The sequence below is a fragment of the Aspergillus multicolor genome, assembly GCF_047715735.1.
Source record: "Aspergillus multicolor strain CBS 133.54 unplaced genomic scaffold BDW74scaffold_7, whole genome shotgun sequence".
In the NCBI taxonomy this organism is placed as follows: Eukaryota; Fungi; Ascomycota; class Eurotiomycetes; order Eurotiales; family Aspergillaceae; genus Aspergillus; species Aspergillus multicolor.
In genome coordinates this window covers 780353-807967 of record NW_027395958.1, presented here as the reverse complement: position 1 = coordinate 807967, position 27615 = coordinate 780353, and the positions used below count along the sequence as shown (strand labels likewise).

The 27615-nt window shown below is 51.7% G+C and overlaps 9 protein-coding genes across 9 annotated transcripts; 3 read left to right on the top strand and 6 right to left on the bottom strand.

Annotated features, from left to right (window-relative positions):
• Positions 1-866: 866 nt before the first annotated feature.
• Positions 867-2953, top strand: BDW74DRAFT_150154 (cytochrome P450). The gene is made up of 4 exons (XM_073723975.1): positions 867-1086; positions 1161-1357; positions 1415-2419; positions 2496-2953. Exons 1-4 carry the CDS (start codon positions 882-884, stop codon positions 2634-2636), a joined length of 1548 nt encoding a protein of 515 aa, XP_073585767.1. The 5' UTR covers positions 867-881; the 3' UTR covers positions 2637-2953.
• Positions 2954-5327: 2374 nt separating this feature from the next.
• Positions 5328-9180, bottom strand: BDW74DRAFT_176641 (uncharacterized protein; the record flags this gene model as incomplete). The annotated part of the gene is made up of 2 exons (XM_073728675.1): positions 5328-6126; positions 6182-9180. 2 exons carry the CDS (start codon positions 9178-9180, stop codon positions 5328-5330), a joined length of 3798 nt encoding a protein of 1265 aa, XP_073585766.1.
• Positions 9181-12494: 3314 nt separating this feature from the next.
• BDW74DRAFT_176638 (uncharacterized protein) lies at positions 12495-13483 on the bottom strand (the record flags this gene model as incomplete). The annotated part of the gene is made up of 2 exons (XM_073728674.1): positions 12495-12881; positions 13340-13483. 2 exons carry the CDS (start codon positions 13481-13483, stop codon positions 12495-12497), a joined length of 531 nt encoding a protein of 176 aa, XP_073585765.1.
• Positions 13484-16017: 2534 nt separating this feature from the next.
• On the top strand, positions 16018-17399 carry BDW74DRAFT_150153 (uncharacterized protein). The gene has a single exon (XM_073723974.1). It carries the CDS (start codon positions 16108-16110, stop codon positions 17323-17325), a length of 1218 nt encoding a protein of 405 aa, XP_073585764.1. The 5' UTR covers positions 16018-16107; the 3' UTR covers positions 17326-17399.
• Positions 17400-17422: 23 nt separating this feature from the next.
• Positions 17423-18685, bottom strand: BDW74DRAFT_176636 (uncharacterized protein; the record flags this gene model as incomplete). Its single annotated transcript, XM_073728673.1, has 3 exons — positions 17423-18074; positions 18118-18356; positions 18407-18685. 3 exons carry the CDS (start codon positions 18683-18685, stop codon positions 17423-17425), a joined length of 1170 nt encoding a protein of 389 aa, XP_073585763.1.
• A 548-nt stretch (positions 18686-19233) lies between these two features.
• On the bottom strand, positions 19234-21726 carry BDW74DRAFT_167057 (Zn(II)2Cys6 transcription factor; the record flags this gene model as incomplete). Its single annotated transcript, XM_073726647.1, has 5 exons — positions 19234-19377; positions 19424-20544; positions 20589-21494; positions 21558-21565; positions 21599-21726. 5 exons carry the CDS (start codon positions 21724-21726, stop codon positions 19234-19236), a joined length of 2307 nt encoding a protein of 768 aa, XP_073585762.1.
• Positions 21727-21909: 183 nt separating this feature from the next.
• On the bottom strand, positions 21910-23022 carry BDW74DRAFT_167056 (uncharacterized protein; the record flags this gene model as incomplete). Its single annotated transcript, XM_073726646.1, has 1 exon — positions 21910-23022. The coding sequence occupies one exon, from the start codon at positions 23020-23022 to the stop codon at positions 21910-21912; it is 1113 nt and encodes a 370-aa protein (XP_073585761.1).
• Positions 23023-23580: 558 nt separating this feature from the next.
• On the bottom strand, positions 23581-24779 carry BDW74DRAFT_167055 (isopenicillin N synthase family dioxygenase; the record flags this gene model as incomplete). Its single annotated transcript, XM_073726645.1, has 3 exons — positions 23581-23631; positions 23697-24352; positions 24410-24779. 3 exons carry the CDS (start codon positions 24777-24779, stop codon positions 23581-23583), a joined length of 1077 nt encoding a protein of 358 aa, XP_073585760.1.
• Positions 24780-25229: 450 nt separating this feature from the next.
• On the top strand, positions 25230-27210 carry BDW74DRAFT_176633 (uncharacterized protein; the record flags this gene model as incomplete). Its single annotated transcript, XM_073728672.1, has 5 exons — positions 25230-25672; positions 25750-25854; positions 25908-26441; positions 26507-26577; positions 26648-27210. 5 exons carry the CDS (start codon positions 25230-25232, stop codon positions 27208-27210), a joined length of 1716 nt encoding a protein of 571 aa, XP_073585759.1.
• Between the last annotated feature and the right edge of the window lie 405 nt (positions 27211-27615).

The window sequence follows — 27615 nt, the reverse complement described above, 5'->3', positions numbered from 1 at the left end:
AATATAAATTCTATATATTAATATTACCACTAAGTAAACTAGGTATTATTATTCCTTATATATTAATACTTTTTTTATAGCTTCCCAGGGGGTTATAGTAAGCTACTTATACATGTGTTATTAAAAATATTAATTTAAATCTTAACCCTTGATAAAATATATTTATCTTCCTAGCATATTTAGTGGTTATTACGCTTCTTATAAGTGGCTAGACAAGGCTTGTTTATATAATATATAAAATTACTTTTCAGTAAAAATAAAAGGTACTAGGCCTACAGGCTATATAGCACTAGGCAGTCCTGGTTAGCCCCAGGGTTTTTATATAATATATTTAATCAAGGGAACAGGTAATTATTTATTCAACTTAAATTTGAAAAGGGTAAGAAGAAGAACCTAATTAACTTAAGTTAAAGATTTTTTTATTTTATATAAAGCTTCCGCGGGTGTTTAGGTATTTAAGTATTAAATATTAAGTATTTAGGTATTTTTTATATTACTTAGTTATATAGGCTATGTATAGCACCTAGGTGTTAGCTTACACCTTTATATAATACTTAGGATAAGTAGCTATATGGTAAAACTAAGTAGGCTATGATATATCTAATTTTCTGCTAGTAAAACTCTAAGCAAATACATAGTATTACATAAAAGTGGAGTTTTTTCCCGAGTGTCCGTATAGGCCTCCGTAGTTTCTTGCAGAAACGGCAAATCCCCAATCCCGGGACGCTATCCCGCAAACTGTGTAGCGCGCACCTCAACCACTAATCGTGCAGGATCGGATTACGAGAGGTTGGACGCGCGACCCCTCATCAAAGCTCGAGTTGGCCACCGCAGCATTTGTGGAATCAGCGCTGACCAGCTCCGCCGTCATCTCTTCCGCCATGGGCATAGCCAGCCTATCTGGGTCAATCGGTGCGCTTATCTGCGGCGTCGTTGGCCTCTATATCTTTAGTACGATCACAATATATGCAAAGCTTAGGCAGTTCAAGGGTCCCTCGTGGACCGGCATCTCGGATTGGCCTCATAGCCTGGCGATGCTCGGGGGCCATTGTCACGAGTGGTACGCGGCAGTCAGCAAGCAATATGGTACGAGGCACATTCAAGGCAGTCATTATATACATACATTTTCCCAACTAACAAGTCCATGCTGTGTGAGCCAGGCCCTATCGCTCGTGTGGCACCTCGAGTGCTAATCACCTCGTCTCCCGAAGTTTGGACACACGTCAACAACAAGCCTGGCTACAAGCGCTCCGATTGGTACTACAACGCCACCCGAATCGAGTACCGCAGGGACAATGTCTTTAGCCAAACAGATAATGCAAAGCACGAGAAACGCCGAAAGCAGATGGCCCCTGGTGTGAGAACATTCCCTTTAGTTTGTTACCTATTTTAGACTTACGAGAGGCATATCAAGTACTCGGGACGCGAGAACCTCAACCTCGAAGCATCAGTGGATGAGCGCCTTCACGATTTCCTTCGGCTAATCACCTCCAAATATATCTCATCAGATCACAGAGTCGTGCCAATGGATCTCGCCAAAAAGGTTCAATACTTTACGCTTGATGTTATCAGCAGTGTTGGGCTCGGCAGAACCTTCGGCATGTTGCAAAGCGATCGCGACGTGGATGACTACATCCAGTCCAGCGAGGATGGTTTGGCCATGGGAAACAGCGCCCTCGCCATGGGCATCAGCTGGCTGGCGCAGGCGCCGATCATTGGAAAATTCATCGCACCATCACCAAGCAAGACCAACGGCTTTGGCAAAATGATGGCCGCATGCTTTCGCGCCATTGATGAGCGCGCCGCGACCCCTTCTGACAAGCGCTCCGACATGCTTGCCTCGTTCATGCGCCATGGTCTCGCGGGCGATGAGCTCCGCTCAGAGGCACTTGAGCAGATTATTGCAGGCTCTGACACAACTGCCGGCGCAATCCGCGGTGCTTTTCTGTACCTGATGACGAATATCCGCGTGTACCAGAAACTACAGCGCGAGGTCGATGAAGCCGTGCGCCTTGGACAGGCTCCGCCCACGAGTGAAGACGGCCTCATTTCTGCCGCACAAGCCAGACAGCTGCCGTACCTGCAGGCTGTAATACGCGAGGCGTTGCGAATCTGGCCACCAGTCACAAACATCTTCTCGCGAGACATCCCTGCAGGCGGTGACACTGTAACTGTCGACGGCGAGAGAATCTTCCTACCAGGGGGGGTCTGCATCGGTTACTCGGCCTACGCTATGCACCGAAGCGAGAGAATCTACGGCACAGATCCAGAGGCATTTCGGCCGGAGAGGTGGCTCGAGGCGGATGGGGACAAGTTAGCACTCATGATTCGAACTAACGACCTTAACTTTGGTTACGGCAAGTTCCAGTGTTTGGGAAAGCCTGTGGCGCAGATTGAAATTGGCAAGACCATATTCGAGGTGAGTCGGAGCAGCTGGAACTACCTTACTTTCCACATCAAGCAAAAAACTAACAACACACACCATCACTATGCAGCTCTTGCGCAACTTTGATCTGGCGCTCCTCAACCCCACACATCCCTGGGTGGCACGAAACTATCTTGGCATTTTTGCCATTTCAGATATGTGGGTGCAGGTAACGCGGCGATTTCCTGCCCAGCTTGACCTTCGAAGTTAAAAATAACCCGGCCAGTAAGTTCATCGGATTGCTCAGATCGCCAAGCAAGATTTGCCCTGCAGGACACTCCAACAAGCAATATGCTTTGCCTAGTGGCATCTCGATGAGTACCACGTGCGGCGAATAGGGAGGACAGTGTTGATATAAATTCTGACGTATAACAAAAACATGCGAGTGCTGCGTATTGCTGGTCTCCTAGAGAAAACCACACTCTAGGCGGGCTGTGGTATTCATTGTCCCATTGAAGTCAGAGATAATTTTTGATGGGATACATGTATCTACATGAACTTGAGTAGCCTACACCCTTGATGATAGTAACTCAGACGTTCCTGGTGGCACCTCCTTTCACGATGATAGGGCTATCCATACCGTTAATATCATGGCTAAGCCAGCAGCTAGAGTTGGACGGCGAGAGACCTAGCATAAAAATAAAAAAACAAGATTTTTAGTGCAAATAACCTTGGGATACCAAATATGCCCTTGCTAGGCTAGTCCTTGTTTCAAAGTCCTTTGTTATATAGCTTCTTGAAATATAATTCTTAATCTACCTGGTAAGTACCACCAGTCCTTTATTCGCGAGCATGCTCTAATTATTATATTGTAGGTATAAGACTAAGTTTCATGGTAGCACCCTAGCTCTTAAAACGCGCCTAAGGAGAGTATGTACTTGCTTATATAATATTTTATACATTAATTTTTTGAACTTCTGTGCTTCTTTAACCACTGCTAGTTGACCCGGAACCCTATCTCCCAAGGTTTCTTTGGATTGGGGCTGCGCAATAAAATCAATTGAAGATGCTGTAAACAGTCAAGAACGTATGCTTAGGAAGTGACAAGTATTGGGTGGAGAGCCTCACCTTCGATTTCAGGCCCCTTAGTTCTTTGTGTTTGTCCTCTGAAATGAAGGCTCCAATTCTTGCACCCGTGAAGAGGAAGACCTGGAGTGCGAACAGCATGAAAACTCTAAGAATCCCATGGATACAGACAGGGCAATCACGTGTCCACATTGAAGCCACCAGGTCTTTATAGTCGTTTCTTGTAAAGTCAAACTTCTGCTTCTTCACGTCCTCAATCTCCCCTTCTTCCATCAAGCCTTTCTTAATCCACTTGAGATTGGTTAGCATAGAATATCGTGTATGAGCCGGGGTATACATGCCGAGTATACTTTATCACGATCATCTTTCTTGATAGTGCTGCCGGTTGCTTCCTCAAAGCCACCAAAGAACCTTTTAGCACACGCTAACGTAGTTCTAACAGTAGGCAGCTTTGTATTACTGAGCCGGCCATCACCTTGAATAGAACGCACATAAAACCGAATAAAATCTTTGATAATGACATGATGTGGAGCTGGACAGCCATGTCTTAGTTCGTAACCATTTTCTCAGTCACAGTAGACTAAAAATCTGATGTCTAAGGTTAGTAAGCTTTAGGGGAAGACGTGGTCCAAGATAGCTTACACCTTGTAGAGCTTTACATATTGCTTGTGCAGTTGTTTAACTTCGTCGGTATGATCATACCTTTTCTGTACGGCGTCTTCCTTAACATGAGCTCTTGGAACATAGCCAGGTGCTGCGAAACGCTTAAGACATTTGCGTAAGTTTTTGGCATCCGGGAAAAAGGCCTTTCTGCCTATTGCTGGCCTGCGACTCGGAGATGGGGTGAACAAAGAAGTAAGAAAAATTTGACTCTTAAACAAGAAAAGATAGAGTGTAGATTCAAAAGCACGTCGAGGCCGCATGCCAGGCAAAATGCTCAAAGAAGAGCCATGCCTTTATACCTTCCTCCGGAGCTGACGTCAAGATTTGTCGTCATTGCCCTCAAATTTCGTTTTGCTTGACTCCACTGACAGGGGCAAGCTGAAATCCGTCGTTGTCATGTTGAGCGGGTATTTGAGTGGGTTTGGGCAATTTTCGGAAATGTCGCTGAACATAGTTGTTGAACTACCCGCGCAAAATAGACGGGGTGAGCGGCTCAGTGAATACACGTGATAGCTTAAGAGCAAGGGCTGAGTGCTCCGTGAGCAGTAATCCATCATGTGAAATACTCACTGAGCAGACAGCTGAGCGCCCTCACTAAAGCGGCGGTGTCCCGAAGAGGAAGTTTACGGTCGTCCTAGAAAATCAAGTACGTATAAGTGCATATATATGCAGATATAAAGTTGCCCTTTTTAAACACCACTTGATTTAGCCAATCAGTTACCTACCTAGATACAACACAAGTGACTCCGCAGTGGCTATGGTTATATGCTGGTACAGCGCATCCTTCACTATTCCCATGGGGTGTTAGGGTGCCAAAGTTCCCAGGGGAGATTTAACCTGACGATATACGCTAGGTACTAACGGAACGATGAATTTCACATTACGATCAGGGCTATGGCATTTGCTCAGGGGAGTTGGGTGTATGGACAACCTTCCTGTGCGCGAGCAACACTAAACATGGTTAATGGAGAATCCAATACCTAGGTAAGGCAGCGCAATATATAATCCACTGACCTATGAAACCCCTTACGAAGGTACAAATGCAACCGGGGGGAGAATGAAGTAAAGTTCTTACTATTGACATTGAGAAAGAAAATTGCAGAAAATATGAAAAAAACCATATTCAGATATTGTCCTAACCATATACGATACGGCATTCAAGTTTCAACACAAGAAAAAACACGGGAAAAAACATAAGAAAAGAAATGACCACTCACCTCGCCCCAAACGGACTCCCCCCATCCGCCTCACTAGTAACACACGTCTCCCGACTAATCCTTCTCCCACGGTCATGCTCTCGCTCTCGCTCTCGCTCACGATGCCTCTCGCTACTACTCTGGCTTGGCTGCCGGCTCTCCCGCCGGCTCTGCCGCTGTGCTTCGCGGTTCTCGTCGCGCGCGACGTGTTCCTGTTCTGTTGGGCGGCGGGTTGGGGGGCCTGGTCGCTGGTTTCCGGTAGCGTCGCGGCGGTCCCGGGAGCGTGTGTGGGGGACGTAGCTTGCTCGTGGTGTGCGGTCGGCGTCGTAGTCGCGATCTTGGGTGCGGTCTCTAGAGCGGGAGTGGGAGTACGAATGTGAAGACGATTCCGAGGGTCGACGTTCCTGGCTCCCATTACCATCACCGTGCTTGGCGGGATAGTGTGTCCGGCGTCGAGTTGACGAGGCAGAGGATAAGCTAGAAACGGAGCTTGCGTCTGAGGGGAGGCGGTCGAGGGAACTCTGGATCTGGGTTTTTCTTCTATCGCTATCACCTCTGCCACTCCGACTCGTATCACTCCTAGGCGAGGTAGGCGGGTACTCCGCCGGCGCACGGGGGACCTGCGTATCACGCAGCGGCTCAGGAATTCCCAGGCGGCGGTTCGTAATCTCGCCCTCGCGCTTGAGGCAGATTTTCACGAACTGCAGACAGTACTCGTCGTAGGACGTATCCTTGGGCAGCAGACCCGAGCGAATGAGGGTGGTCATAGTCTGCTCTGTTAGGCCGGACGGGAGCTGACTCGGAGGGGGGGCATCGCTGAGGTTCAAAAGAATAGTGACAGTACGCGAGATAGGGAGAGGGAGCGTTGTACTTTGCGTTGTCGTTGGCCCGGGTGCGTGAGGTAGAGTGCTCTCGGTAGCTGGATGTTCTGGACTCGCGGTCGCCTTTGCGCAATGGTGTCGTGGTCATGTTGGCGTTGTGCGTCCACTCCCAGTACATGAGGCGGAAGAGGCTCAGGTCGCCGCGGAAGTTGCTGTGGATTCGGATGATGGTGACGTTCTTCGGGAGATACTCGCGGATCTTGTTCTCGATCATCCCGTTGTTTTCGATTTGGAACGGGAGGTCGAGCAGGAGGACAAAGTCGCGGAGCTTGACGTGCGTGGCTTGGACGTGTTTGTTCTTCTTCTTCTCCTGCCGTTTCGCCCAGGCGTAGGGGCTATATATGAGAGACTTGATCAGCCCGGGGTTTTCGTCAGCTTTGCGGTCGTAGTGCCGTTCGGTACGGCAGGTCATCGCAGCCGGTCCTTCGCCGCTGGTGATATCGTACCAGTGGCCCGCTCGCTTCTGTTGCTGGGAGCGGCGGACGGCGGCGTGGATGGGGAAGTGCTGGCCGATGAGGCGGATCACACTTTCATGGAATGATTCGATAATCTTGGCTGCCTCATCGATGGTGCCATTTAGTATGGTTTCGATGACGACCGGGTGGATGTCCCTGGGCGTTTGGAGATACTTAGCTGGGATAGCTGGGTCAATGTCCGCAAGGCCGTTTGTGCATTTCACACAGAGATTGTCGAGAGTTAGACATGTCGTACGCTCAACCTCAGGTTCTGGGTTCGTGCGTCGGGGTGGACTAGCAACCGAGGCACGGCGTGACGGGGGCTTGTTCTCCTTCAATGTCGAGCGGGAAGGGCGCAGGTAAGGCTGCTCCCAGAGTGCAGGATGGACCCCGGACTCTGAGCCGTTAACTGAATACTCATCAATCTCCACCTGGTACGGATTCCAGTGCCTGGACCCCTTGATGTCTCCGCGGTCCATGCGTTCCTCCTCCTCTTCACGGACGCGCTCGGGGATATCCGCCAACGACGGATGGCGTGAGTCCTCATCCCGATCGCGATGGCCCCGGAACGAGCCCGACGAAATGGACGAAATGGACGAGATCGATTTCCGCAACGCATTCCGCGACCACGAAGACGGCGAATTCGGATCCTTTGCAAGAAAGAAGTTCATGCGGTTCGACGTCGAGCCATTTTTCCCCTTGCCGGGGACGTTGATGCTAAACACCTCGCCGCGGCCCTCGACGGCCTGTTGAATTTGCTCCTCTATCGATAGCTCTTTATCTGGGCACGAGGATATAGATTCGGAACGGCGAGGCGCACCCCGGCGTTTTTCTTCCTCTCTCGCTGCTGTCGCGGCGATAACTTGTTCTTCGATACTCATCCGGGATGCGCGCGAGCTAGAGCGAGAGGTTGATGGCTGAGAAGGCGTAGCGGTTTTGCGCCAGCTCTCAGCTGCACGAGCGGCAGCAGCAGCCCTGATTTCATCCTCGACGCTCCAACCGGAAGTGGAGCTTGAGCCTGTGGACGCTGATGTCGCACGAGACGGGGCAACGGTGTTCCGCCGGCTCTCTGCTTTACGGGCTGCAGCAGCAGCTCGGACCTCGTCCTCGATGCTCATCGTGGAGTCGCGTCGGGAACGGGTGGAGGGTGCTGGAGACGGTGCAACTGAGGACCGGTGGTATTGGGCTATCGCTTCCACGCGGGCTTTGGCTTCTGCTTTTATTTTTTCTTCAATGCTGATTCCCGGGGCGCGTGATGCGCGGGAGGGGGTTGAGCTGGTAGTTGGGGGTATAGGCTGTGGTTTAGCGACTGCTGGGGTGCGTTGGGGCTGGAGCTGTGGCCGAAGGGGCGCGGGAGTAGGGCTGGCCGGGGTAGACGCTGCGGCGGGTGCTCGGGTGGGAGTAGGGGTAGGTTTAGGGGTAGGCTTAGGGTTGATAGTCGACGCACGCGGCGTCTTCTGCGCCCCAAAGTCGTTGAATGGCTTGTCATCATCGTCAAATTTATCCTTGGGGTGGAACCCTTGCTGAGCATCTCGTGTGAAGGTTGCATTCGAGTCCCGGCATGATTCTGTGACGGGGTCGTTTGTGGTTGGGGGCACGTAAGGCGGCGTGATACCATTCAGTTTGTCCAGTGCCTCCTTGCGCGCTTTGGCGTCTGCTGGGGTGCGCGGCGGAGGGGGCGTGGGACGGGGGTTTATAAGGTCTGACCCCTGTTTGGGCTGCTCCTGGGGCTTGGGCGAGTTGCCCCGGGAGGGGTTGAGTGTATACTCCCCTTCAGATCCTGACTCAATGACCGAAAACCCATCTTGGCTGAGGACGGACTCTGGACGGTTCCCCTCGGCCTTTGCTGGCGATGCACTATACAGGTCATCTTCCGGGTCGGAATCAACCTGGAACGAGGGTCGTTGTGACTCGTGAACATTGAGGCCACCAAATATTGATTTGTAGGCTTGATCCTGGCCCTGGAATCCCGGCTTAGGCCCCTGCTGAGGCTGAGCGAACATAGCGTACTCTGATTTCGTCAGCCCTTTGTCCTTCTTGAACTCCGCGTCTCCATAGGACGAGGACGTGGCTGTACCCGGTGTTCCATCCATAGAACCTCCAGCTGCAGCCTTCGGAGCTGCATTTTGACCGGGGGCACCACCAACCCCATTAGCTGCGAACCCGCCCTCCTCTCCAACTGAAGGCATCGGACCACCGACATTCCCACCCGGCTTCTCGAAAATACTCCGCGTATTGGCAACAGACTCACGACTAGCCTTTTTCAGCTCCTCCTTCGCTTGTTCCGTCGTTGAAAGGCGTGGCTTATCGTTCTCGAGTTCCTCCTTTGCCAATTCCGTCAAGAAGCGCGGGGGTTCCGGCTGTGCGGGCTTGTAGAATTCGTTGTCGTAGCTCGCCCAGACGTTCGGGAACTGTTTGCCGCTGGGGCGTGTGGTGAAGGGGGGCTGGTAGGAGTCCAGCTCGTCGCCGGAGGTGTTGGGGGGGTCGTTTACGTCCGATCCGTTGTCGGATTCGTCGTCGTTGAAGAGAGACATTTCTGGCTGATGTAGCAAGGTTCAGGTTCAGGTTCAGGTTCAGTGTGGGAAGAATGTTGATGGGTTGTTGGAAGTAAGACCGCTGGCTGAAGCTGCTACCTACTAAGCTAATGCTGAGTAGTTGGGTTCTGGGCGTGATGATGTGGTGGATCTACTGCGATTGTGAGGCTGAATTTATAGAAGTGGATATAAAGCGCTTTGTATAATCTCAGTGAGGCTTGATGGTATTGCATAATGGCCATAATGCTTTGTGTTGGCAGTGGCCGTGTAGGCTGATGAGAAAGAGTCAACTTTGACGGCCTGTGAGGGACAGAGCAAGATCTTCTACATCACCATGACTTTGTCTGGCGTCATTATTCTTTCAGCTATCGTGGATAGGGGGCTTTGTCAGTGTTCATTCTTCTTTCAGCTAACATGAACAAATGCTCTTGTGAGAATATATAACTCCGCGGATAACCGAGCTAATCAAAGGCTGACGCAGGTGAAGTCGCGGATTAGGAGCTCTTCGACGTCGAGGAGTTCAGGCGAAGCTGCGTTTGTACAGGTTGTTAGAATCAACGGGGTGGTGTTGGCGAGTGGCCACCACCAGTGCCGTGGAACTCCACCGGCGGTTATGAGCGTGTTTGTGAGCGAGGTGCATTCTTTGCGCGTGTATCGCTGGTCATCGCAGACCATGTTGGTGTATTCAGTGGTTGATTCTTGGCTAAAGACGGGGAATGACGGATGTAATGCGGATATGCTGAGAACACGTTTAGCGGGTTATTGCAACAGTACCTAGTTAGAGCTGACGCGCATGGTTAAAAGAGTTTATTTGGAGAGTAAGGAACGGCGAACCCTTGAAGCGATGAGTGCTCCTCCGGCTTAACTAAATCTTGCTGATCCAGAACTTCAGACGGTCTTTCATCGTCTACGGCTGCGCCACTCGACCAAAGGAACGTCCCTTTGTTATATAGGTGTCCCCATGATCTGGCCCTTGCAGCCTTTGAACGATTACCAAAGAAACCGGACGTCGAAAGGCACTTGGATGAATGGTAGAGAGTCTGTTGAAATCACATTCCAGGTTATCTAGTGCTTACGCGTGCAACTCCCCTCCATTTCCTCACTTGCGTTATCTGCAGGGGAAATAGCTCCTAGGGCACCAAGAACCCCTTTTCATAGATTCTGTCTCATACATATATGTAGTTTGGAAGAAATGCCAGTCCATATTTCACAGCAGGAGTTCGTCATCTGGGCATAGCAAAGTACTAGCGCAGTGGCTAGATGTGTCGTAGGCAATATATATAATGAACCCCGTCAAATAGAGGAACTTCCAAAGCAGAAAACAGTTCTCCCGCAACTGCGCAACTGGTTGTTTGTTTGGTCTACTGAATATAAAACATGTTCCTTGTCAGTTGGGAACTACGGGGGCCGATTATGGTCTGGGGTAGAGCACTGTTGGGGTATTCATGCTACCATAGGTATCTTCTCAATAATGGCCTACTATGGTAGTCATAATTTCAATATCCTGTTTATCCAAGAAGAATGGGCTGCTTATAGTGGAACATGGAGCATGTGTATGTAACCAAAACATGATTGAATATAAGCTCTTTTTCTTCTCTTCAAAAAGAATGCCACATAGGGAAACCCAAACAACAAGCAGAGAGCTAAAAAGCCTGTCTCAGGCTAAAGATACTTAATGACTCCCAAAAAACACCTCCAAACCCTGAACTGCCCCTGCTGCACCAAAATAATGCAATACCGGTCAATCCCACTCCTGCAAACCGGCCTCCCAGAACGCATCATAAACTACGTCAAAGACAAGAACTCCACGCCCGCGGTCTTCGAAATCGCCGGCACAACATCCCTAGACCCGACTCTCACAACAACATCCATAACCCTCGCAATACAGGATGCTCTCCTCCCACACATCATCAACGTCAAGGGCGAGGAAGTCCCCTTTATCGTGCGGATCTCGCGTCGTCCAGAGAATGTCCTCCCCGTCATGTCGGACATGATGTTCATCATCAGCGTGCTGGTGGACTTCCGTCGAATGTAGGCGTGCATCCTCATCTGATGTGTGGAATTGTTGCGGAATTGCCGTGTTATCCCGGTGGAGCCTGGAAGACGGCGCTCTGTCCGGGGCCTATGACGCCGCAGGTTTGGAGGCTGCGGTGGCAGTAAGAGCATGTTGCGAGACCGGCGTGGGCGACGGATATCTGGGGTAATGTGCCTTTTACCGAGGATGGTGCGAATGAGCTGGAGGGTGGGTCGAGGGTTTTGTGGAGGTATTCTTTCTTTCTTAATCTGTTTATTTTGTCAGTGTGCTTATTGGTTTTGCTAGAATTGCTTTATGTTAGTTCAATATTCATTCCGTCTTCGTCCAATTTTATAACCCCCTTGCAATCGTCTCTTTTGATATGAGAATTCTGAAGAATGACATTGAAAACAATGCCAATTCTAGTACATATAGCTGAAGTAAACACCATTCTTATGTAGTAATAGCAAAGGCAAGCCTATTTGAAGCACGGCAATAGAACTTGCTCAATTGCTCGTAGGATATGCGCATCTAGTCTTGTTTGCTTCTAGTGATAGTCCTATTCTCCCCGTTTTAGTGTATACTGCATACATGCTACTTAATTCCAATTAAACCTACGCCAACGGCAAATTGCAAGCATGGCAAATTCGTCTTAGCTCCAAATTAGATATAAGTTCATATCGATATATATACCTTAACACTAGCTTGAGAAAGCGAGGGAAATCCAAAACCCAAGGCCAAAAACAGAAGCCGAAGCAACCCTCATATCTGGGTGCTTCAAATGCACTGGACGTTCGTGAGTCCGACGATCGTTATTGTACTTGATCGAGTTTGAGCATTAAGGAACATTCGATTGACGAGGCTGGGGTAGGTATGCAGAGTATGACAAGATAATAAAGGCCACATGCTGTAGTACAAATATGCGTAAATGCTGAAGTTGTGGCGGAGGTTAGGTACATACCTATGGATGAGCACCTACCTAAAAGGCACCGGAAAGCCCGACTCTTTCTAGGTGGGCAGATGCTGTTATTTCGCTCTCCATCACCCAACATGGCCTAAATAACTGTCCCCGGCTTTTATCCATACTCTACAAAGGTTAAAAACGCGTGTCTACCAAGATATCTTGAAAGTTCACATTGAAATGGATCCATTTCAAATCCAAGTTCCATTAGGGAGTGTGTTAAGAAAGGAACACAAGGGACAAAGCTAACAATTAAACTCAAAAACACAAAAGGAAAGACAGTGGACAAAGCCAAAGGAAGGAGCCCCACCACAGTCACTGGTATGGTAGGGCATGGGACTAATGCTCACACTCACACGGCTGCTCAGACTCCCGAGGGTCGTCCTCAAAAATCTCCTCATACCACTCCATCCGCCAGAGGCAAAGATCCTGGCCAGGCGGCGGGATGCAATAAGTCCGCGGATTCTGCGGCTGCTCCGGAATAAGCGTGCTAAAGATGCGGGGAACAAGTTCGTGCTCGATATACTCTTCGTGCTGGACATGCTGCTCCTGTGGGAGATCAATCATCACAGTTACTAGAAGGCACATATTATTCTCACTCTCCTGCCTCGCGAGATCAAGCGCACAGTTCGCCAGCATATGGACTTGGATCTCCTTGCCGAAAATGTTCCGGAGCTCCTGCTCTGTGTTTCCCAGAATGGCGCATGTAAGGTTCTCGACCTCGTCCTGCTCGTTGTCGATGATGTCGATTGCGCGTTTGAAGATCACAGGTCAGGTTCCGGGCGTGTAGGTTAGGTTGAAATAGTTGCAATCGGGGACGACGCTGCTGATCTTGTTGAAGAGGGTCTTGCATTCCTCGCATCCGGTTTTGGGGGGTTGTGTAGGGCATTGCTGTGGTCGGGCTGGTGGGTTGAGGCTGGCCACCTGCAGTCGGTTGGTTTGGTTGCGAGGACATTTTGATACTTTGCTAGATGAGCTGGAACGAGGCAGATGTTAATATGGCAAGGAACAGTATACAGTAGAGTAGGTATGTTAGTCCGTATACCATAGGCTTGCGCTCTGTGACTAGACCTATTGACGGATTGCCACGTCATATTTATGTTCCATCTCAAGTCCTTCGGATATCTCGATGGTGTCAAACTAATAAAGTATGCATTCTTGAATGTGATAGCCTTTGATAGAACTTTATTCATGGGTGTGTCGGCAACGATGCCTTTAAGTTGATCAACCACACGAAGAGGTGAAAGAAAGAGACCATCATTCGTCTCCCATTGCCTTTGTTGGGTGATGCACTTGCCATCCGTGTAGAATTTGTTCCCAGCGGCCATGACAAAATTATTGCTACATCCTGACCCGGATATATCTCGCAACCTCCTGACCAGATACCATGAGTGCGTCAAAACCTCGACAGGGGACTCACCTAACAACGGGGCTGTGGAGGTCGACCAACTGAATTACCCGAAGACGTTGGATGTTGGTGAGACTGACTCTCATGAGGTCGATGGAGTTTAATCATTCCGTCTTTGTTGAAAAAGATTGCCCAAATGTGGGCGTATACGATACCATATATTCCAGGGCAGTAGAATTCCTTCCTTTTAATTCGGCGAGGCCGCCGAACTAATATATCCGCCGAGGCGCGGTACCGCTTTTATGGCTGCTGATCCTAAGATGCCAAATGATGACCTCAAGATGCTTACGTTGCTGCTTAGGCTGTTACTTGGATTGGTACTTTTATTTCTACTAATAGGTGCTACCTCGAGGGTAACCTGTGGGCCATTCAGTTATATAAAACATGAATGAGTTTCCTTTGGTGTTTCCTACGCTGTATGACTCTCACAGCCACAAAATGATTAAGGTTTGATATCGAGGTCACTGGAGCACACATAACAAACCTGTTAAAAGATTTTTAAAATGTGTTTCCATTGATCTCAACTACTCACTATACAAAGCGCAGAAGCTCGAACTCCAAGATCGTGAGCGAAAGGATCTCCAACCGCAGCTAACTTGTTGGAACATGGCCAACACCCTGCCTGCGATTCCTCCTTCCACGCAGCTATCGCCCTACCTAGGGAGGAGGTTCGTGATTATCCTATGCTATAAACCAAAACGATTAAACCATGCTCTGGGTATAGTATAGGTGTGGCCTGAGACTACATACAATCTCCTAGCATGGTGTCCCTCCGTCCATTAAAGGGAGGCAGATACACCATTGAGACTGGAAGCCCCTCAATTGACCTCAGTAATATGATAGCCTATAAGCATCCTGACGAGACATTGCTTCAGGGTTCGGAAAACCCTCGGCATCCGGGTAAGAGCCCATCCGCAAACCGCATCCACCACAATATCCCCAATACCACCCTCTTCAGTATAATCCATCTTATCTGTGCAATCTCCGAGCCCCTCGGAACAAAGTGGAGAGGGCCAATATCGCCAAGAACACCGGACTCCCTGCCCAGCCCTGGCTTGTGCGATTCAAGCCTGAACTCTGCTGCTGGCGTGCCGATCGTAATCCCGGCGGCGGTGGAGATCTGTATTGATTAGGGCTTGCAAATTGCCTCGGATGCTGCGGATGGACGCTGCATGCCAGTGTCACCTGCGTACCCTGGAGGTTCGACGTTCGAATCACCAGCCTGGTATACGTCAGCTGCAAGGTTGGGAAAGGCAGTGTAAATAGTGAGCAGGCAGCAAAGTATCGCACAGCCCATGACGACATGGCGTTGAAGATATGGTAAGCTGCTTGATTCACGGGGGCCTAGCAGTGCCTCAACGCTCGCGCACCGCGCAAATTGCATGACACTCTAGCAGACATGGTCGCAGTGGAGTCCTTTTTTTCACCCGTAAGGTATCTTGGCAAAACCCGCAGAGTCCACTTCCAAGGAGCGTCTCGCCTTATCAATCAATCCCAAGCACTGGCCTTCTTAACTCCGAGGGTCAAGCCAGGACCTGTGGAGCTCGGAGAACGTTGCTGCCTCCCGTATTTTGCGGTGTAGATCATCGCGTATAAAAAATGGCATGCCGCTCAGGACCCATGGGTTTGTGCAAGGGGGTTTTATCGATCTTATCTGATCTTCTCTTTTTTGTTCATTGCTCCTGCAGGATGCGGTTGTCACCCATTCTTCTCCCGCTGGGCTTTGCCGTCCCAGTGCTGTCGGGATGTCCGTACGCAAACCAACTCGGTCTTGACGCTCGCGATGCAGCGCCGGTATTTCCACCGGGACATCCTCACGCCCCGCGGTCCTCTCCTACGTCCTCCCCCCTCCCATCCCTATCAAAAACCAAATCAAATGCGACGAAGAAAGGCGTATTCTACATGAACCGCATCGCCCCCGGGACCTCAGAGCTGTATATCTCCTCCGCAAACGGATCGTACGAGCGTCCATTGCTCTCCGACCCAATCTACGAATACCACGCGTCCTTCTCGCCAGACGGAGAATGGATAACCTTCACGGGCGAGCGAAACGGCGACGGGAATAGCGATATTTACCGCGTGAGACCGGACGGCAGCGATCTGGAACTCCTCCTCTCCACACCGAGTATGGAAGATTCCGTCGTCATGTCCCCCGACAGCTCGAAAATCGCGTACGTGAGTACGGAAAACGGCTACCGCGCCAATATCTGGGTTATGGACCTCAACAGTGGCCATCGATGGAACGTCACCGACACCGCTCTCTCCCGCTCCACCGCAAATTCGACGCTAATGAACGGCTACTTCCGCCCTTTCTGGTCCCCCGACGGGAAATGGCTCGCCTTCTCGTCCGACAGAAATACAGATTGGCGCGGACACGGGACGGACACGTACCTCGGTATCAGCGGGTGGGAGCACACGCAGGAGCTGAGCATCTATGCTGTGCGGCCTGACGGGTCAGACTTCAAAAAGGTTGTGACGAAACCGGGATACAGTCTCGGAAGTCCGTCTTGGTCTCCCGATGGAAAGCGGATCGTGTACTACGAGATGACCCGCGAGGCAACCTGGGGTGCGCACCGGCCGGAGAGTATCGACAGCACGAGCTCGGTGATTGTTTCTGTTGATTTTGCTACGGGAAGAGATCGGAAAGTCGAAGTCGATACGGATGGAGTGAAGGCATTCCCTCAATACCTCTCTAACAACACGATTGCATACCACCTGAAAGGCACCAGCCTCGAAGGAATCCACACGACGGCAGGCCTATATCTCAACAAAACAATCCGGTCCCCTTCCTGGTCACCAGACGGAAAATGGATCGTATACGAGAAGACAGGCTGGGATATACGACCTATGGCGAAAGAATTGTACGCGTGGGATGGGGAGTGGGAGTACAGATTCAGCGATGTCTTCCCGCAGCTCTCATCAACCTCATCCTCATCCTCATCGAAAAAAAGAATGGCCATTACACAGAAACAGCTGGGCAATAGTTCGATTGTGTCCATGTTTCCGAACGCCAGCGACGAGCGCACGGCGTACGATAACACCAAATCCACACTGGTCGAATCATCTCTTGTCTCCCAGGGGCTGGCAGGCGCATTTCAGCCCTCCTGGAGCCCCGACGGCGAGTGGCTGGTCTTCGGCGAGGGCGGGTGGTTCCAAGATCGCTCGGAGTACGGGGGGTGGCTTATCCGCGCAAGAGCGAACGGATCAAGCTATGAGGTTTTGACGGAATCCAACGCGACGCTGACGGATGCGAGTGTGATCAACTCCGGGTTTCCGAGCTACAGCCACGACGGCTCCAAGGTCGTTTTCCGGGTTTGGGGGGCGAATAGCACGAGCGGTGATGAGAGCCAGCTGGGGCTGCGCATTCTTGATTTAAGCACGAGGGAGATCACTGTGCTCACGAATGAATGGGATAATCTCCCTTTCTTCTCGCCGCTCGGAACCGAGGAGAAGATCGTGTTTACGCGCAAGACGGACGTGTATAATTACGACGTGTGCACGATTAACCCCGATGGAACGGATTTGAAAGTGCTCACGAGCAGCGGGGGCAACGACGCACATGCGGTCTGGAGCTATGATGGGCGGATCGTGTATTCGACTGGCATGTTCGGGTTCCAGTATGAGTGTGCGCTGTATGATGATACGTTCCAGCCGTATGGGCAGGTTGTGGTTATGGATGCGGATGGGAGTAACAAGCAGGTGCTAACGGATAGTATCTGGGAGGATTCGATGCCGCTGTTTGTGCCGTATGAGGACTTTTAGAGTGTATCTTTTGGATTAAATCGAGGGAATAGAGTATAGGGTAGAGACATAGATTTGAAGTTGAGTCGTGGTGATTGTTGTATGACACATAGACTATCTAGGAGCTCTCTTGCGTATCCTTGACGTCGAATTCAGAGGCGATCACCTCAGGAGCCCACTGTGCCAGCCAATGATCCTTGATCTCCTTCAGCTCTGGCCGGTGATGCTTCCAGTGTGGCTTGCCCTCGATTTTCTTAACACCCAAGCCAATAATGTCACCGGGAAGTGCAGGTCGCTTGTCCAGCTCCAGATAATACGCCAGACCCATGTGCTCTTCTCGGTATTGGCTTAGCCTGACCATGTCGATCTTCAGATACTTACCGGGAAGAACAGGCACGATCTTGTCGCGCTGGTACCAGTAGAAGAGAAACCGGATCGTCCACTTTCTACTGATACTCCTGTTGTTCTTCTCGAGAAGAAAGACGAACCGGCACTCTGCCTCGACGTCAATGTCAACGCGGTCACCGCCGAGACCGGCGAGGTCGAACCGCTGCACGATGGTGGCGCGCATCTCTGTCACAGATCGCATGGCGTTTCGATCAAAGTCGATGTGCACGCTGTGGGAGCGGTCGATTGGCAGTGATGGGTGGCTGAGGACGTCTTGAAGCAAGCGGTGGTGGGACTGGTGAGGAACGAAGCCGGTACAGGGAGACCAAACAATGGCGTCGAGGTGGAACAATGCGTTGAGATCATCCCACTTGCCCTGGTTGCTGAAGACGGTCAGCGACGTCGGGCATCAGCGTGGTGACTTACTGGTACAGCGCCCAATTTTCTACACGACGGCGCATTGTCACAATCGGCAGGTAACGAGGGTCATCAATGTCTTCGGGGAAATTGCTTGGTGGGAATGAAAAGAATGGACGCGCGGCAGGATGGCTGTCATGATTCTCGGACGCAAAACGCCCATCTAGACCCCCCATAGCCTCCGCGTCAGAACCATCCAAAAAGGTCGTGTGTCGGGCGAACATAGCGAAGCCGGTTGCATCTAAGGACTCCGGGATTTGAGAAGGCTGGAGGGACGACAAGTTCGGGAGACGCTCACTTCGCCGGACAGTTGGCTGAATGTCTTCTCTGGGCGGAGTGGCCAATGAAGAGTTTGGCTTTCGTTCTTTGATCGGACTGCAGATGTAGGTTGTTCAAAGCGCAAGGTCAGGTTCTGGGTTGGATTGGTGTCGCTATTCATAGCAGCAGTCCTATTCGCGCCTGGAGCAGGACGAAGAGGAACCTCAAACTGGACGGAAAGCGGAGGCCCAGCCACGGCCTGTGGTTGGGACGGAACGTCGATGTCGTCCATGTCGTCAATGCCATCCATGTCATCCATTTTGAATGCTGATGGTGGATAGTTTCGGTTGGAGCCTGGGAGAGTAGAGGGAATTGGGAGTCAACTCGCTAGCAACCTGAATGAGTTGCGAAAATGCCGTCAGAATGCAAACGAGGGGAAGATTTCGTTGGAAGAAAATGCCAGTATTTGTGTCCTGTTGGTTTCTTTCGTGGAAGTCCAGAGTGTTCCGCATTGTACCATCATTGCACAACCAGGTGAAATTTTCACTGAGCACGCCAACATACCAACCAGTCAATCAGTAACAGGCAAAGTAGATGATTACATATGGTTTTCCAGCAGCAAGCAGGCCACTGAATCTGTCGCCTGGCCCTTCCTTGTGTGGTCCTTTTAGCTACAACCTGGTAGTTAGGGGAATCGGCGTCAATATCCCACCCTGCAGTTTTCCAACTAATCGGCCCAACACCAGGCTTCTGGTTGGAGACGATTCTGGGTGTTACCCAGGAATGACACTAAGTAATAATCTCGAAAGTAGAGGGCGTTGGACCTGAATTCGAGAAAGAATGTCGCGATCTTGCTGTGACCATTAGTCAATAAGCAAGACCATGCGACGTCCGCGTCCAGCGATACAGCGACAGGATCTCCCTCCTCCTCGCCTTGTGCGTCTCGCGAAATTGCGGATCAGCCTGCTGAGCATCATGCAGCATCGAGCGGAAGACCTTGCGGATGTTTTTCTACGGTGGTCAGCCACCATTCGCATAAAGACTGCAAGTATCCTACCTGAAAGGTCGTATCGAGCGTGACGACACTGACTTCATGAGCGCGAATGATCGTCTCGCAAACCTCTTCGACCGATTTGTTGAAGCCCAGCTCCGGCATTCGGTCGACGAATAGCAGCAGGATGAAACTTCCCTGAAGCAGGTATATCCCGAAGAGATACGGCATGAAGGTCAGTTCGGGATCTAGTGTAAGAATTTGATGAACCGCCGCTGTGGCGCTGAGAGCATGCGATGCGCAGGCCTGAAAGCTATCCGACGTGATCCAGTCGTCTTCGTCTTCGATCATGGATATTGGGTCCCATTTTCCATGAAGCAGGATGTAGAAGACATGAAGCATGTGCGAGCTGTACGCAATCACCAAGGGCTTCTTCGAATCGACGGTCGACACTGCACTCGAGAAGGTAAAAGGATCGACCGGACGGTTACGAAGGGGGCTTTCGATTCTCTCCTGCATCTCCACTAGATCTTGTTCGCGTTGGGATATCAAACTCTCAATCTTCTGGATTGCCGCCTGGCTGAGCGTATCGCCAAGAAGAGGATGCTTCTGAATGTGGTGATAGTCGATGATGTGGCCGAGCACTGTCGCGAGCGGAAGAAAGTATTCGAAGAAGCCATACCCCGTTATCCGGGCCGGGGGGCCAAGACGAGACGGGGGGATGGAGCTGAGATCAGTCGTCTCGATGCTCTGCCAGATCGCTTCAGCCAGGGGCTCTGCGACGGCGAAGGTCCCCTCGGGAAAGTTCACGGTCGCATTTAACGATAGGCCAAGGTGGCGGTCGAGACAGTAGATGAGCCAGAACAGTCTTCGGCGCTCTTCTTTTGCAATCAACGCTTTTCGCGGGGATGCACTGGCGGGGTTCTGGGGAGTAAAGTTGCTCTGGAGGTCCTGGTCTTCCATGCTCAAGCCACTAGCTCGAGTGAGTCGAACGGCCTTGGACCACCACTTCAGACAGTCGGCTTTGAAGTGGCCTCCGGATATGACTAGAGCAAGTATCACCATTGCGAGGATGACATCGGTTGCCCCAAGAAAGTCCGGTATAAGCCCACTCCTTGCAGCGTGGGAGACCGAAGAGCGTCCTTCTTTCTCGGCGAATCCTCCACGGGGATGGAATTGCCAGCCGTCTGGCCAGTCAGCGCAGGTATGCTGTCCAAAACAAACGACTTACCTGAAGTCCTGAAGTAGTTGTCCCAATCCACCGGCTCCATCAAGTCGATGGCCAACCGGTAGAGATCGAGGACGATGCGCTGCCGTGCACCGGGCGGGTCAAAGATCTTGATGTCTGCAGTGTGTGCGACGCAGAGGAGCATGACCAGAAGCAAGACCGATGATGTTGGTCGATGTGATGTGGCATGGAGGACAGACGACGGGTGGACAATATGGGTGAGGGTATACGGCGACGAGGCCTTGAAGATCGGATTCCTCTGCTCGTTGAAGTATATCTCCAACATCTCCGACGCATCTTCGGCGGACAGAATGCCCTGCAGGTAGGGCAGCAGGACTTCCAAGCACGGGTATACCCTGGTCTGCGGTCGTCCATGAACGTTTCCCTGCGGTACGGCTGGGAGGGTCGTAAGTCCGTGGGCGTCGTTCTGTGCAATTGGCGTAGCTCTATCCAGCCAGTTCTCGACCCGTGGTGTAAAGGCAGGCTGACTGCTGGGGCGGAAGAACAAATCCTGAAAGATTGATGGGTTGGGGAGTTGGAAGAACGGAGAGTCGCGGTGGGCTCCAGCTCCAATCGCGGGGAGGGCAGCTGCAGTGTCCAAGGCCAGAGGGTCGCTCCTTCCCCCTCGGCCATTCCTTCCTCCACTTTCCAACAACCCAGCCGTTGTCTCCACGGCTTGCTCCCTCGAGTCACTCTCGGTGTAAGACGGACTGCTCAGCGAGTTGATGCTGCGCTGCATCCCGTTCGACATCTGCCCCGGTGATGGCATCGGCTCGGATGGGTTGATCAGGTCGTTCAGGCTTGGTGGTCCAGGTGCGATCGCTCGATGGCCGGTCGAGGCTGGTCTTGTTCGTCGACGACGGCCTCGTTTTCTGACAAGTTTCTCATAATGACACGAGGTGTTCCTCTCTAATTGATCAAGTCAGTTGCCCGAAGGCAGGATTTGTGCCACTGCGGGGTCAAGCCACCGACCGGTACATCTCTGACTGTCTGTCCTTAGCATTTCGACTTACTCGAAGACCGGTGGTGAAACATACCATGGTTGTTCGCCATCGCATCTTTGCTTCGACTGGGAGCACCGATCGCAGGCCCGCAAGACCCGCAGGCGATTGTCGCCCTCCGGCACTGAAGGGAGCTCCATCAAGTTATGACATCTCCATGGCCACGGCTATCTGGGCAGCTGGGTCTTAAAGCCGGAAATGCGGGGAGCTGCACCATGTTTTAGTGTCAGGCTAACCCTCTGCTCGGCTAAACTCCCTGTTCGATCTATTATGGTTTACTGTGAGTCTGGGCAATTGATCATGGAACAACAATTCTCATCGTTCTATAGCTTCGTCTGCACTGCTTCGCCTTCGGACTTGGAGGTCTCATCCGAGAAGCTGTAGTTCCTCCACTCACCCAGGATCCCCTGCACCGCCATATACAACTCTCGATCGGCCTCCAACCTTGCGGTACCTTCTGACAAGCCTATCTCTCGCCTAACGCTATCCCAACTAAAGATTTGTCCATCTCGGGGAAATACATCCAGCGCTGTCCCGATATTTTCCTCCACCTCCGCCACTGATGTCCCACCAATAATCGTACCCACTCGGACGTCGTCCCTCGAGCAGGCTTTTGCTCGCCACAGGGCATAGCGTAATGCCAGTGGTGCGAGCGAGTCTCCTTGGGTTGCAACATATACTGCCGCCGCATTGGCAGCCCTTCGAAGTCCTTCCGGCGCCGGATGCCAGTCCCCCAGGGCAGCGATCGGAACACCTTCGCCACGGAGTAGGCCACTAGCAAGCGGACTGGAACTGCAGACGCAACACACCCCAGCGTCTCTGAATGCTTGCAGTCCTTCATGTTCCAGCCGATCATTTTGAAGCGTGAGCTGCGCCCAGTTCTGGATTACATCCAGCGGCCGACCGTATATCTCCCGGGCCCGACGAGCTACCCTAGCCAACGTATCGATCGGATATCCTGAAATGCCAATATATCGGATCACGCCCGTCCTTCTCAGCTCCATGAGCACACCTATCGCCTCTAGGACACTTTCCTCGTCCACGAGTTCGATGTCATGGCAGAATACCACATCCAGGTAATCCGTCCTTAACCGCTGAAGCGACCGCGCGACAGAGTATCGGACCCAATCCAGTGAGAAATCGGATTTTCTGGCGCTGACTCGGCCGACTTTCGTCATGAGGATATAGTCGTTGCGGCTGTATTTTGTGGCGAAGTCTGGGTGCGACAAGGTTTGACCGAGCAGCTCTTCCGATGGCTCATAGTACGGTGAGGTATCGATGGCCCGAATTCCCAACTCGAAGGCTCGACTGACTACCTCTCTCGTCTGCTCGACATTTGGATTCGAGGTGAGTTGGTAGCTGAACCCCGCTCCTCCTAGGATAAGCGGCGGAAGTACCTGGCTTAAATGTGTTGATGGTGATCGTTGAGCTGGCATGATGGTCGGTATCTCAAGTTTTGCACCCTCTCCGCCCAGGGACGTCTTCGCGACTTATTATGGTCCGGCGCATCTCCAAATACCACTTCCTCACCTTTGCCAATTCATAAGCAACCATGTCGGCCCTTTGGACTGCGAGGCACCATTGCCCACCCTCCATGCTCGCCTACGGTTAAATGCGGCCAATCGTCTTGCTTTGCTCTTGGACTTTCCGTCGGGCGGCAATTTACCCACCAATCATCACACCATACACTATGCGGGGAATGGGGTCGCTGGCCTTTTAGCCGGCGCACTTCGGATTCAACCCGGGTTGGCTGAGAACAGCAACAAGGTGAGAACACATCTATCAGGCACTCATGATTATTGATCGTGCATCACAGGTTGAAATTGTGTCATTTATGTGTTCTAATTACTGCTTTTGATAATAGACGCCTCAATGAGCGCCTCTTACCGCAGCTATGAACTTGTGACTAGCAAGACGCCTGTCCTTACGCCTCCAGGATATATTTTTGCGCCACGTCCTTAAACTACACCGAGCAACGTCCCCTCTTCTAGGGCTCATGCCGTCGTTGTTGTTTGCTGAGCCAATGCAAGCCTTGAACGATGCCACTATACTCACTGTCAGCCTTATGACAAAACCGCGAAAACCAATCCGGAATTACCGCGAATCTTACCTCACCACAAGAAATGGGCTCATACATTGCTGGCCGCTCCTTGCTCACACAAGTGGGCACAACTTTACAAACACTCTCCGGGTTGAACCCTAGGAAGAACGGCATCGAGTATCGTGACGTCGCCTGACGGTTGTATACCCGGTGCACGGTGCTCTTAAAGACGTTATTCGACAATCTCTGCAAAAAGTCTCCGATATTCACGACCAGTGTCCCCTCGATCGGCCGCGCATCCAACCATTCATCGGTGGCCGATAAGACCTGCAGCCCACCGGAGTTGTCCTGCCATAACAGTGTCACGCATTGGATGTCCGTGTGCGAGCCGATTCCAACATCCACCTCGGCGGCGTCAGCGGTCGTCCCCGGGTAGTGCACGTACAACCCATCGGCCCCCGGGTGGGTTGTGACTCCATCAAAGTAGTCCTCGTCCAAGTCAAGGGCAAGCGCAAAAAGACGTACCATCTTCCGGGCGAGGGCAAGTCGAATCTTGTAGAATTCAAGTGTTGTATCTTTGAAGCCTGACAGGTGGGATGTCCCATTCCAGATGTATTCTTGCTCTTTGAAAGCGTCGATTTCCTTGGGAAAGAACGACGATGACGGGTCAGAGACGGTGGGATCGTTGAGGGGGTTATACCGGACAGAGAATGTTTCCTTTTGATCTGGCACCGTGGGTCAGCGACTTCCGACCGCGCAGTGAGACGATGGGGATCGAGCACCTTTCGACTCTTTGTTATTGATCTGAGTTGTCCCAACTCCGTGATATCCGTCGTTAACCTTTGACCTGCTATGGCTTACGCGGTCTTTCTCCTCTGCGCTCTGCGCGAAGAAGCTCTTCGCCTGGTCCAAGGCGCCCTGAATGAGGTCCTCCGGAATGCCGTGGTTCTTGATGTAAAAGAACCCCGTGTTCTCCGCCGCGGCTCTAACTTTGGATGCGAGTTTCTTTCTTGCTTGAAAATCGCCATCTATTGGAGTCAGGTCAATGATAGGGATCTCGTCGTCCGTGGGCGCCCGCGGAGGGGCCGTCGAGACCCGACGATACTCGGGGCCGTTGAGGGTTCGGAGTTCAAGCTGCGTGTACTCGGGCATTCTGGTCGTCGCTCACCTTCGGTGCTTTGGACAACGGGAAAGTCTGACTTTTAATACCCTGGTGCCACGACCCGCAACGGGCGCGTCCGCTCGTCCCCTCAACCAGCTAGCCGTCACCCCCAGCGGTGACCCCCGGCTTGGAACCCTAGACACCTCAGCGGATTATCGCGACATGGAAGGCGCCGACCAATATAAGTCCTGATAAGTGAGGGGTCTATGATAAGCAGTTTGCTAATGGCGATAGCTGATATGACATGCCTCCAACTGGCCAGCCGGAAGAATTCCGACCTTATCACTCCAAATACAGCACAGGATAGTGATTGGCTCTGGGTACCAGCTATCGATACTCCAACTGCCCTTCCTATAGACTTCGAAGCATAACAGTGGCCTTTCCCATTGTCTTGAGTACCACGGCCAACTGAGTACTGGAGTACCGTGCGAAATAAAATCATGAAGACAGTGATACAAGCCATTCATAGCAAACTCCTTGTGCAGTCCTACGACAGGAACAAAATCCCACGTCCCTTGAGTCCCATCGACAACGACTCCATCCGACCAACGCGCAAAGCCGATCTAACATGGACCTCGCTAACATACCTGGCCTTCTGGTTCTCGGCCACCGCAAACGTCAGCAACCTGTACGCTGCCTCAACGGGTCTCACGGTCGGGCTGAGCATGTGGGAGGCCGTCGCCTGCAGCTTCGCCGGCCAGTTTCTGGCGGGGTGTCTCATGGCATTGAACGGGCGCCCTGGCGCACTTTACCGGATCCCATTTCCGGTCGCATGCCGAGCAAGCTTTGGAATTTGGGGAGCTCTTTGGCCGACATTTAACCGGGCGGCGATGTCTGTTGTATGGAACGGTGTTAATGCTGTGCAGGGGGCGCAGTGTGTTTTGTACGTCTATCTAGTGTTTACCCTCTCGCTGCTATACAGTTTGAGCTATGAGGATTTGTACTAATTGCAACTGGCAGCGTCTTCCTCCACGCCATATTCCCCGGCATCGCCAATATCCCAGACAAGATGGGACCCAAGTCGGCGCTGGACTCAGGAGGAATGATTTGCTTCTTCATATACTGGTTCGTCATCACAAAGTTTGAAAAGTATGACGCTAGGGACTAATGCATGTCAGGATAATAAACTGCGCCTTCCTGGTCGTCCCCGTCCCAAAGATGAAATCCCTCGTCTACATCAAAGTCTTCGTCTACTACGCCGCCCTGATCGCCATGACCGGCTGGACCGTCTCCCTCGCTGCCGCGAACTCAGGCACATCGACAAGCTCCATACTGACGGCGGGCAGCACAATCCACAGGTCCGAGAAAAGCTGGATGATCTGCAAGTTCCTCTTCATCGGCCTCGGCAGCTGCGGTACATTCATCTCCAACGCCGCTGATCTTCAAAGATACGCCAGGAAGCCGTCTGATGTGATCCTGGGGCAATTGATTAGTTTCCCCCTCTCTGCGCTCGTTGTTGCGGTCTTTGGCAACGTTATTGCTAGTACTAGTGTGGGTGTCTTTGGCGAGCTGGTTTGGAATCCCCTTGATCTCCTGGATATGCTTATGGCGGGTGAACGATATACACCTGGTAACAGGGCGGCTTGTGCGTGTATTGCGCTCGCCCTGGCTTACTCGACGGTGTTTTCGGCAATCTTTGAAAATTCGATTCCGTGAGTCCGCAATCAATCCTATCTCCTTTCCGAGGTTGAAAATTCTTATTACTGACGGTGGGTAGGGCTGGAAATGACATCGCGGCCCTCCTCCCGCGATACATCACCATCAAACGAGGCTTCTTTATTTGTGCTGGTACATCTTCACTTCCCTTTGTACAATCTCCTCCGTCTTTCCCAAATACTGATTCAGTTTGACGTTGCAGTCCTCTCATACGCCATAAACCCTTGGTACCTCCTCTCCTCCGCCTCGGTATTCATAAACTTCCTCTCGTCATACCAGATCTTCCTAAGCGCAATTACGGGCGTTCTGATAGCAGACTACTACCTCATCCGCCGGGGCAAACTCAATATTCCCGCTCTATACACCTCCAGTGCTGAAGGACCATACTACTACTTCCATGGTTTCGGACTCCGCGCCTTTGCTGCCTATATCGTCGCCATTGCTCCGAATTTCTACGGCTTCTTGAACCAGATGGGCGTTGAGGCGAGTATGGGCGTGCAGAGGTTCTATTACTTCGCTTATGTTGTTGGGCTTGGCATCTCGTTTGGGCTTTATGCCCTTCTTGCTGGGGTCTGGAAACGCAAAGGAATGGTTAGACGGCACGGGTGGTGCGAGCCGAGGGAGTATGTGGATGAGTTTGATGAGGCGGGGGATGGGGTTGGGGTTATTGAGGGACGGGGTGAGTGCGAGGATGCAGATGAGGATAGGGATCAGGTGAAGGGTGCAGGGAGGATACGCGTTGGGACTGTAGGGGAGAAGATATAGGCCTAAGAAGCTCTTTAGCCACTCTACGGAGTACCTATCTACCGTAGCAGTGTTTGATGTTCACATGAACGACAGACCAACCCAGAAGCTCCCCACAAGTTGTATCCACTACACACCATATTCCAATTCTCCATTATTGTTCTGGACCCTCCCGACCGAAGCAACGCCAAAGGAATCGGCTGCGGTGCCACGACCGCTCAAAGCTTGGCCCGGCGGTAGGGTAGCAGCGCAAGGTGGTACCACTTTCCCAAAAGCTGGGCGAGATAACGAATTGGAGCAAGTAGGTTGATAACAAAGTTAGATACTGAGTTTCTGACACCGAGCTGGCCTCTCACAGTCCGTGGTTTTCTCGTGTCGTGTGCTTGGCGTCATGCTTGTGCGGGGTGGGGGCTTGGCTGCAGGGGT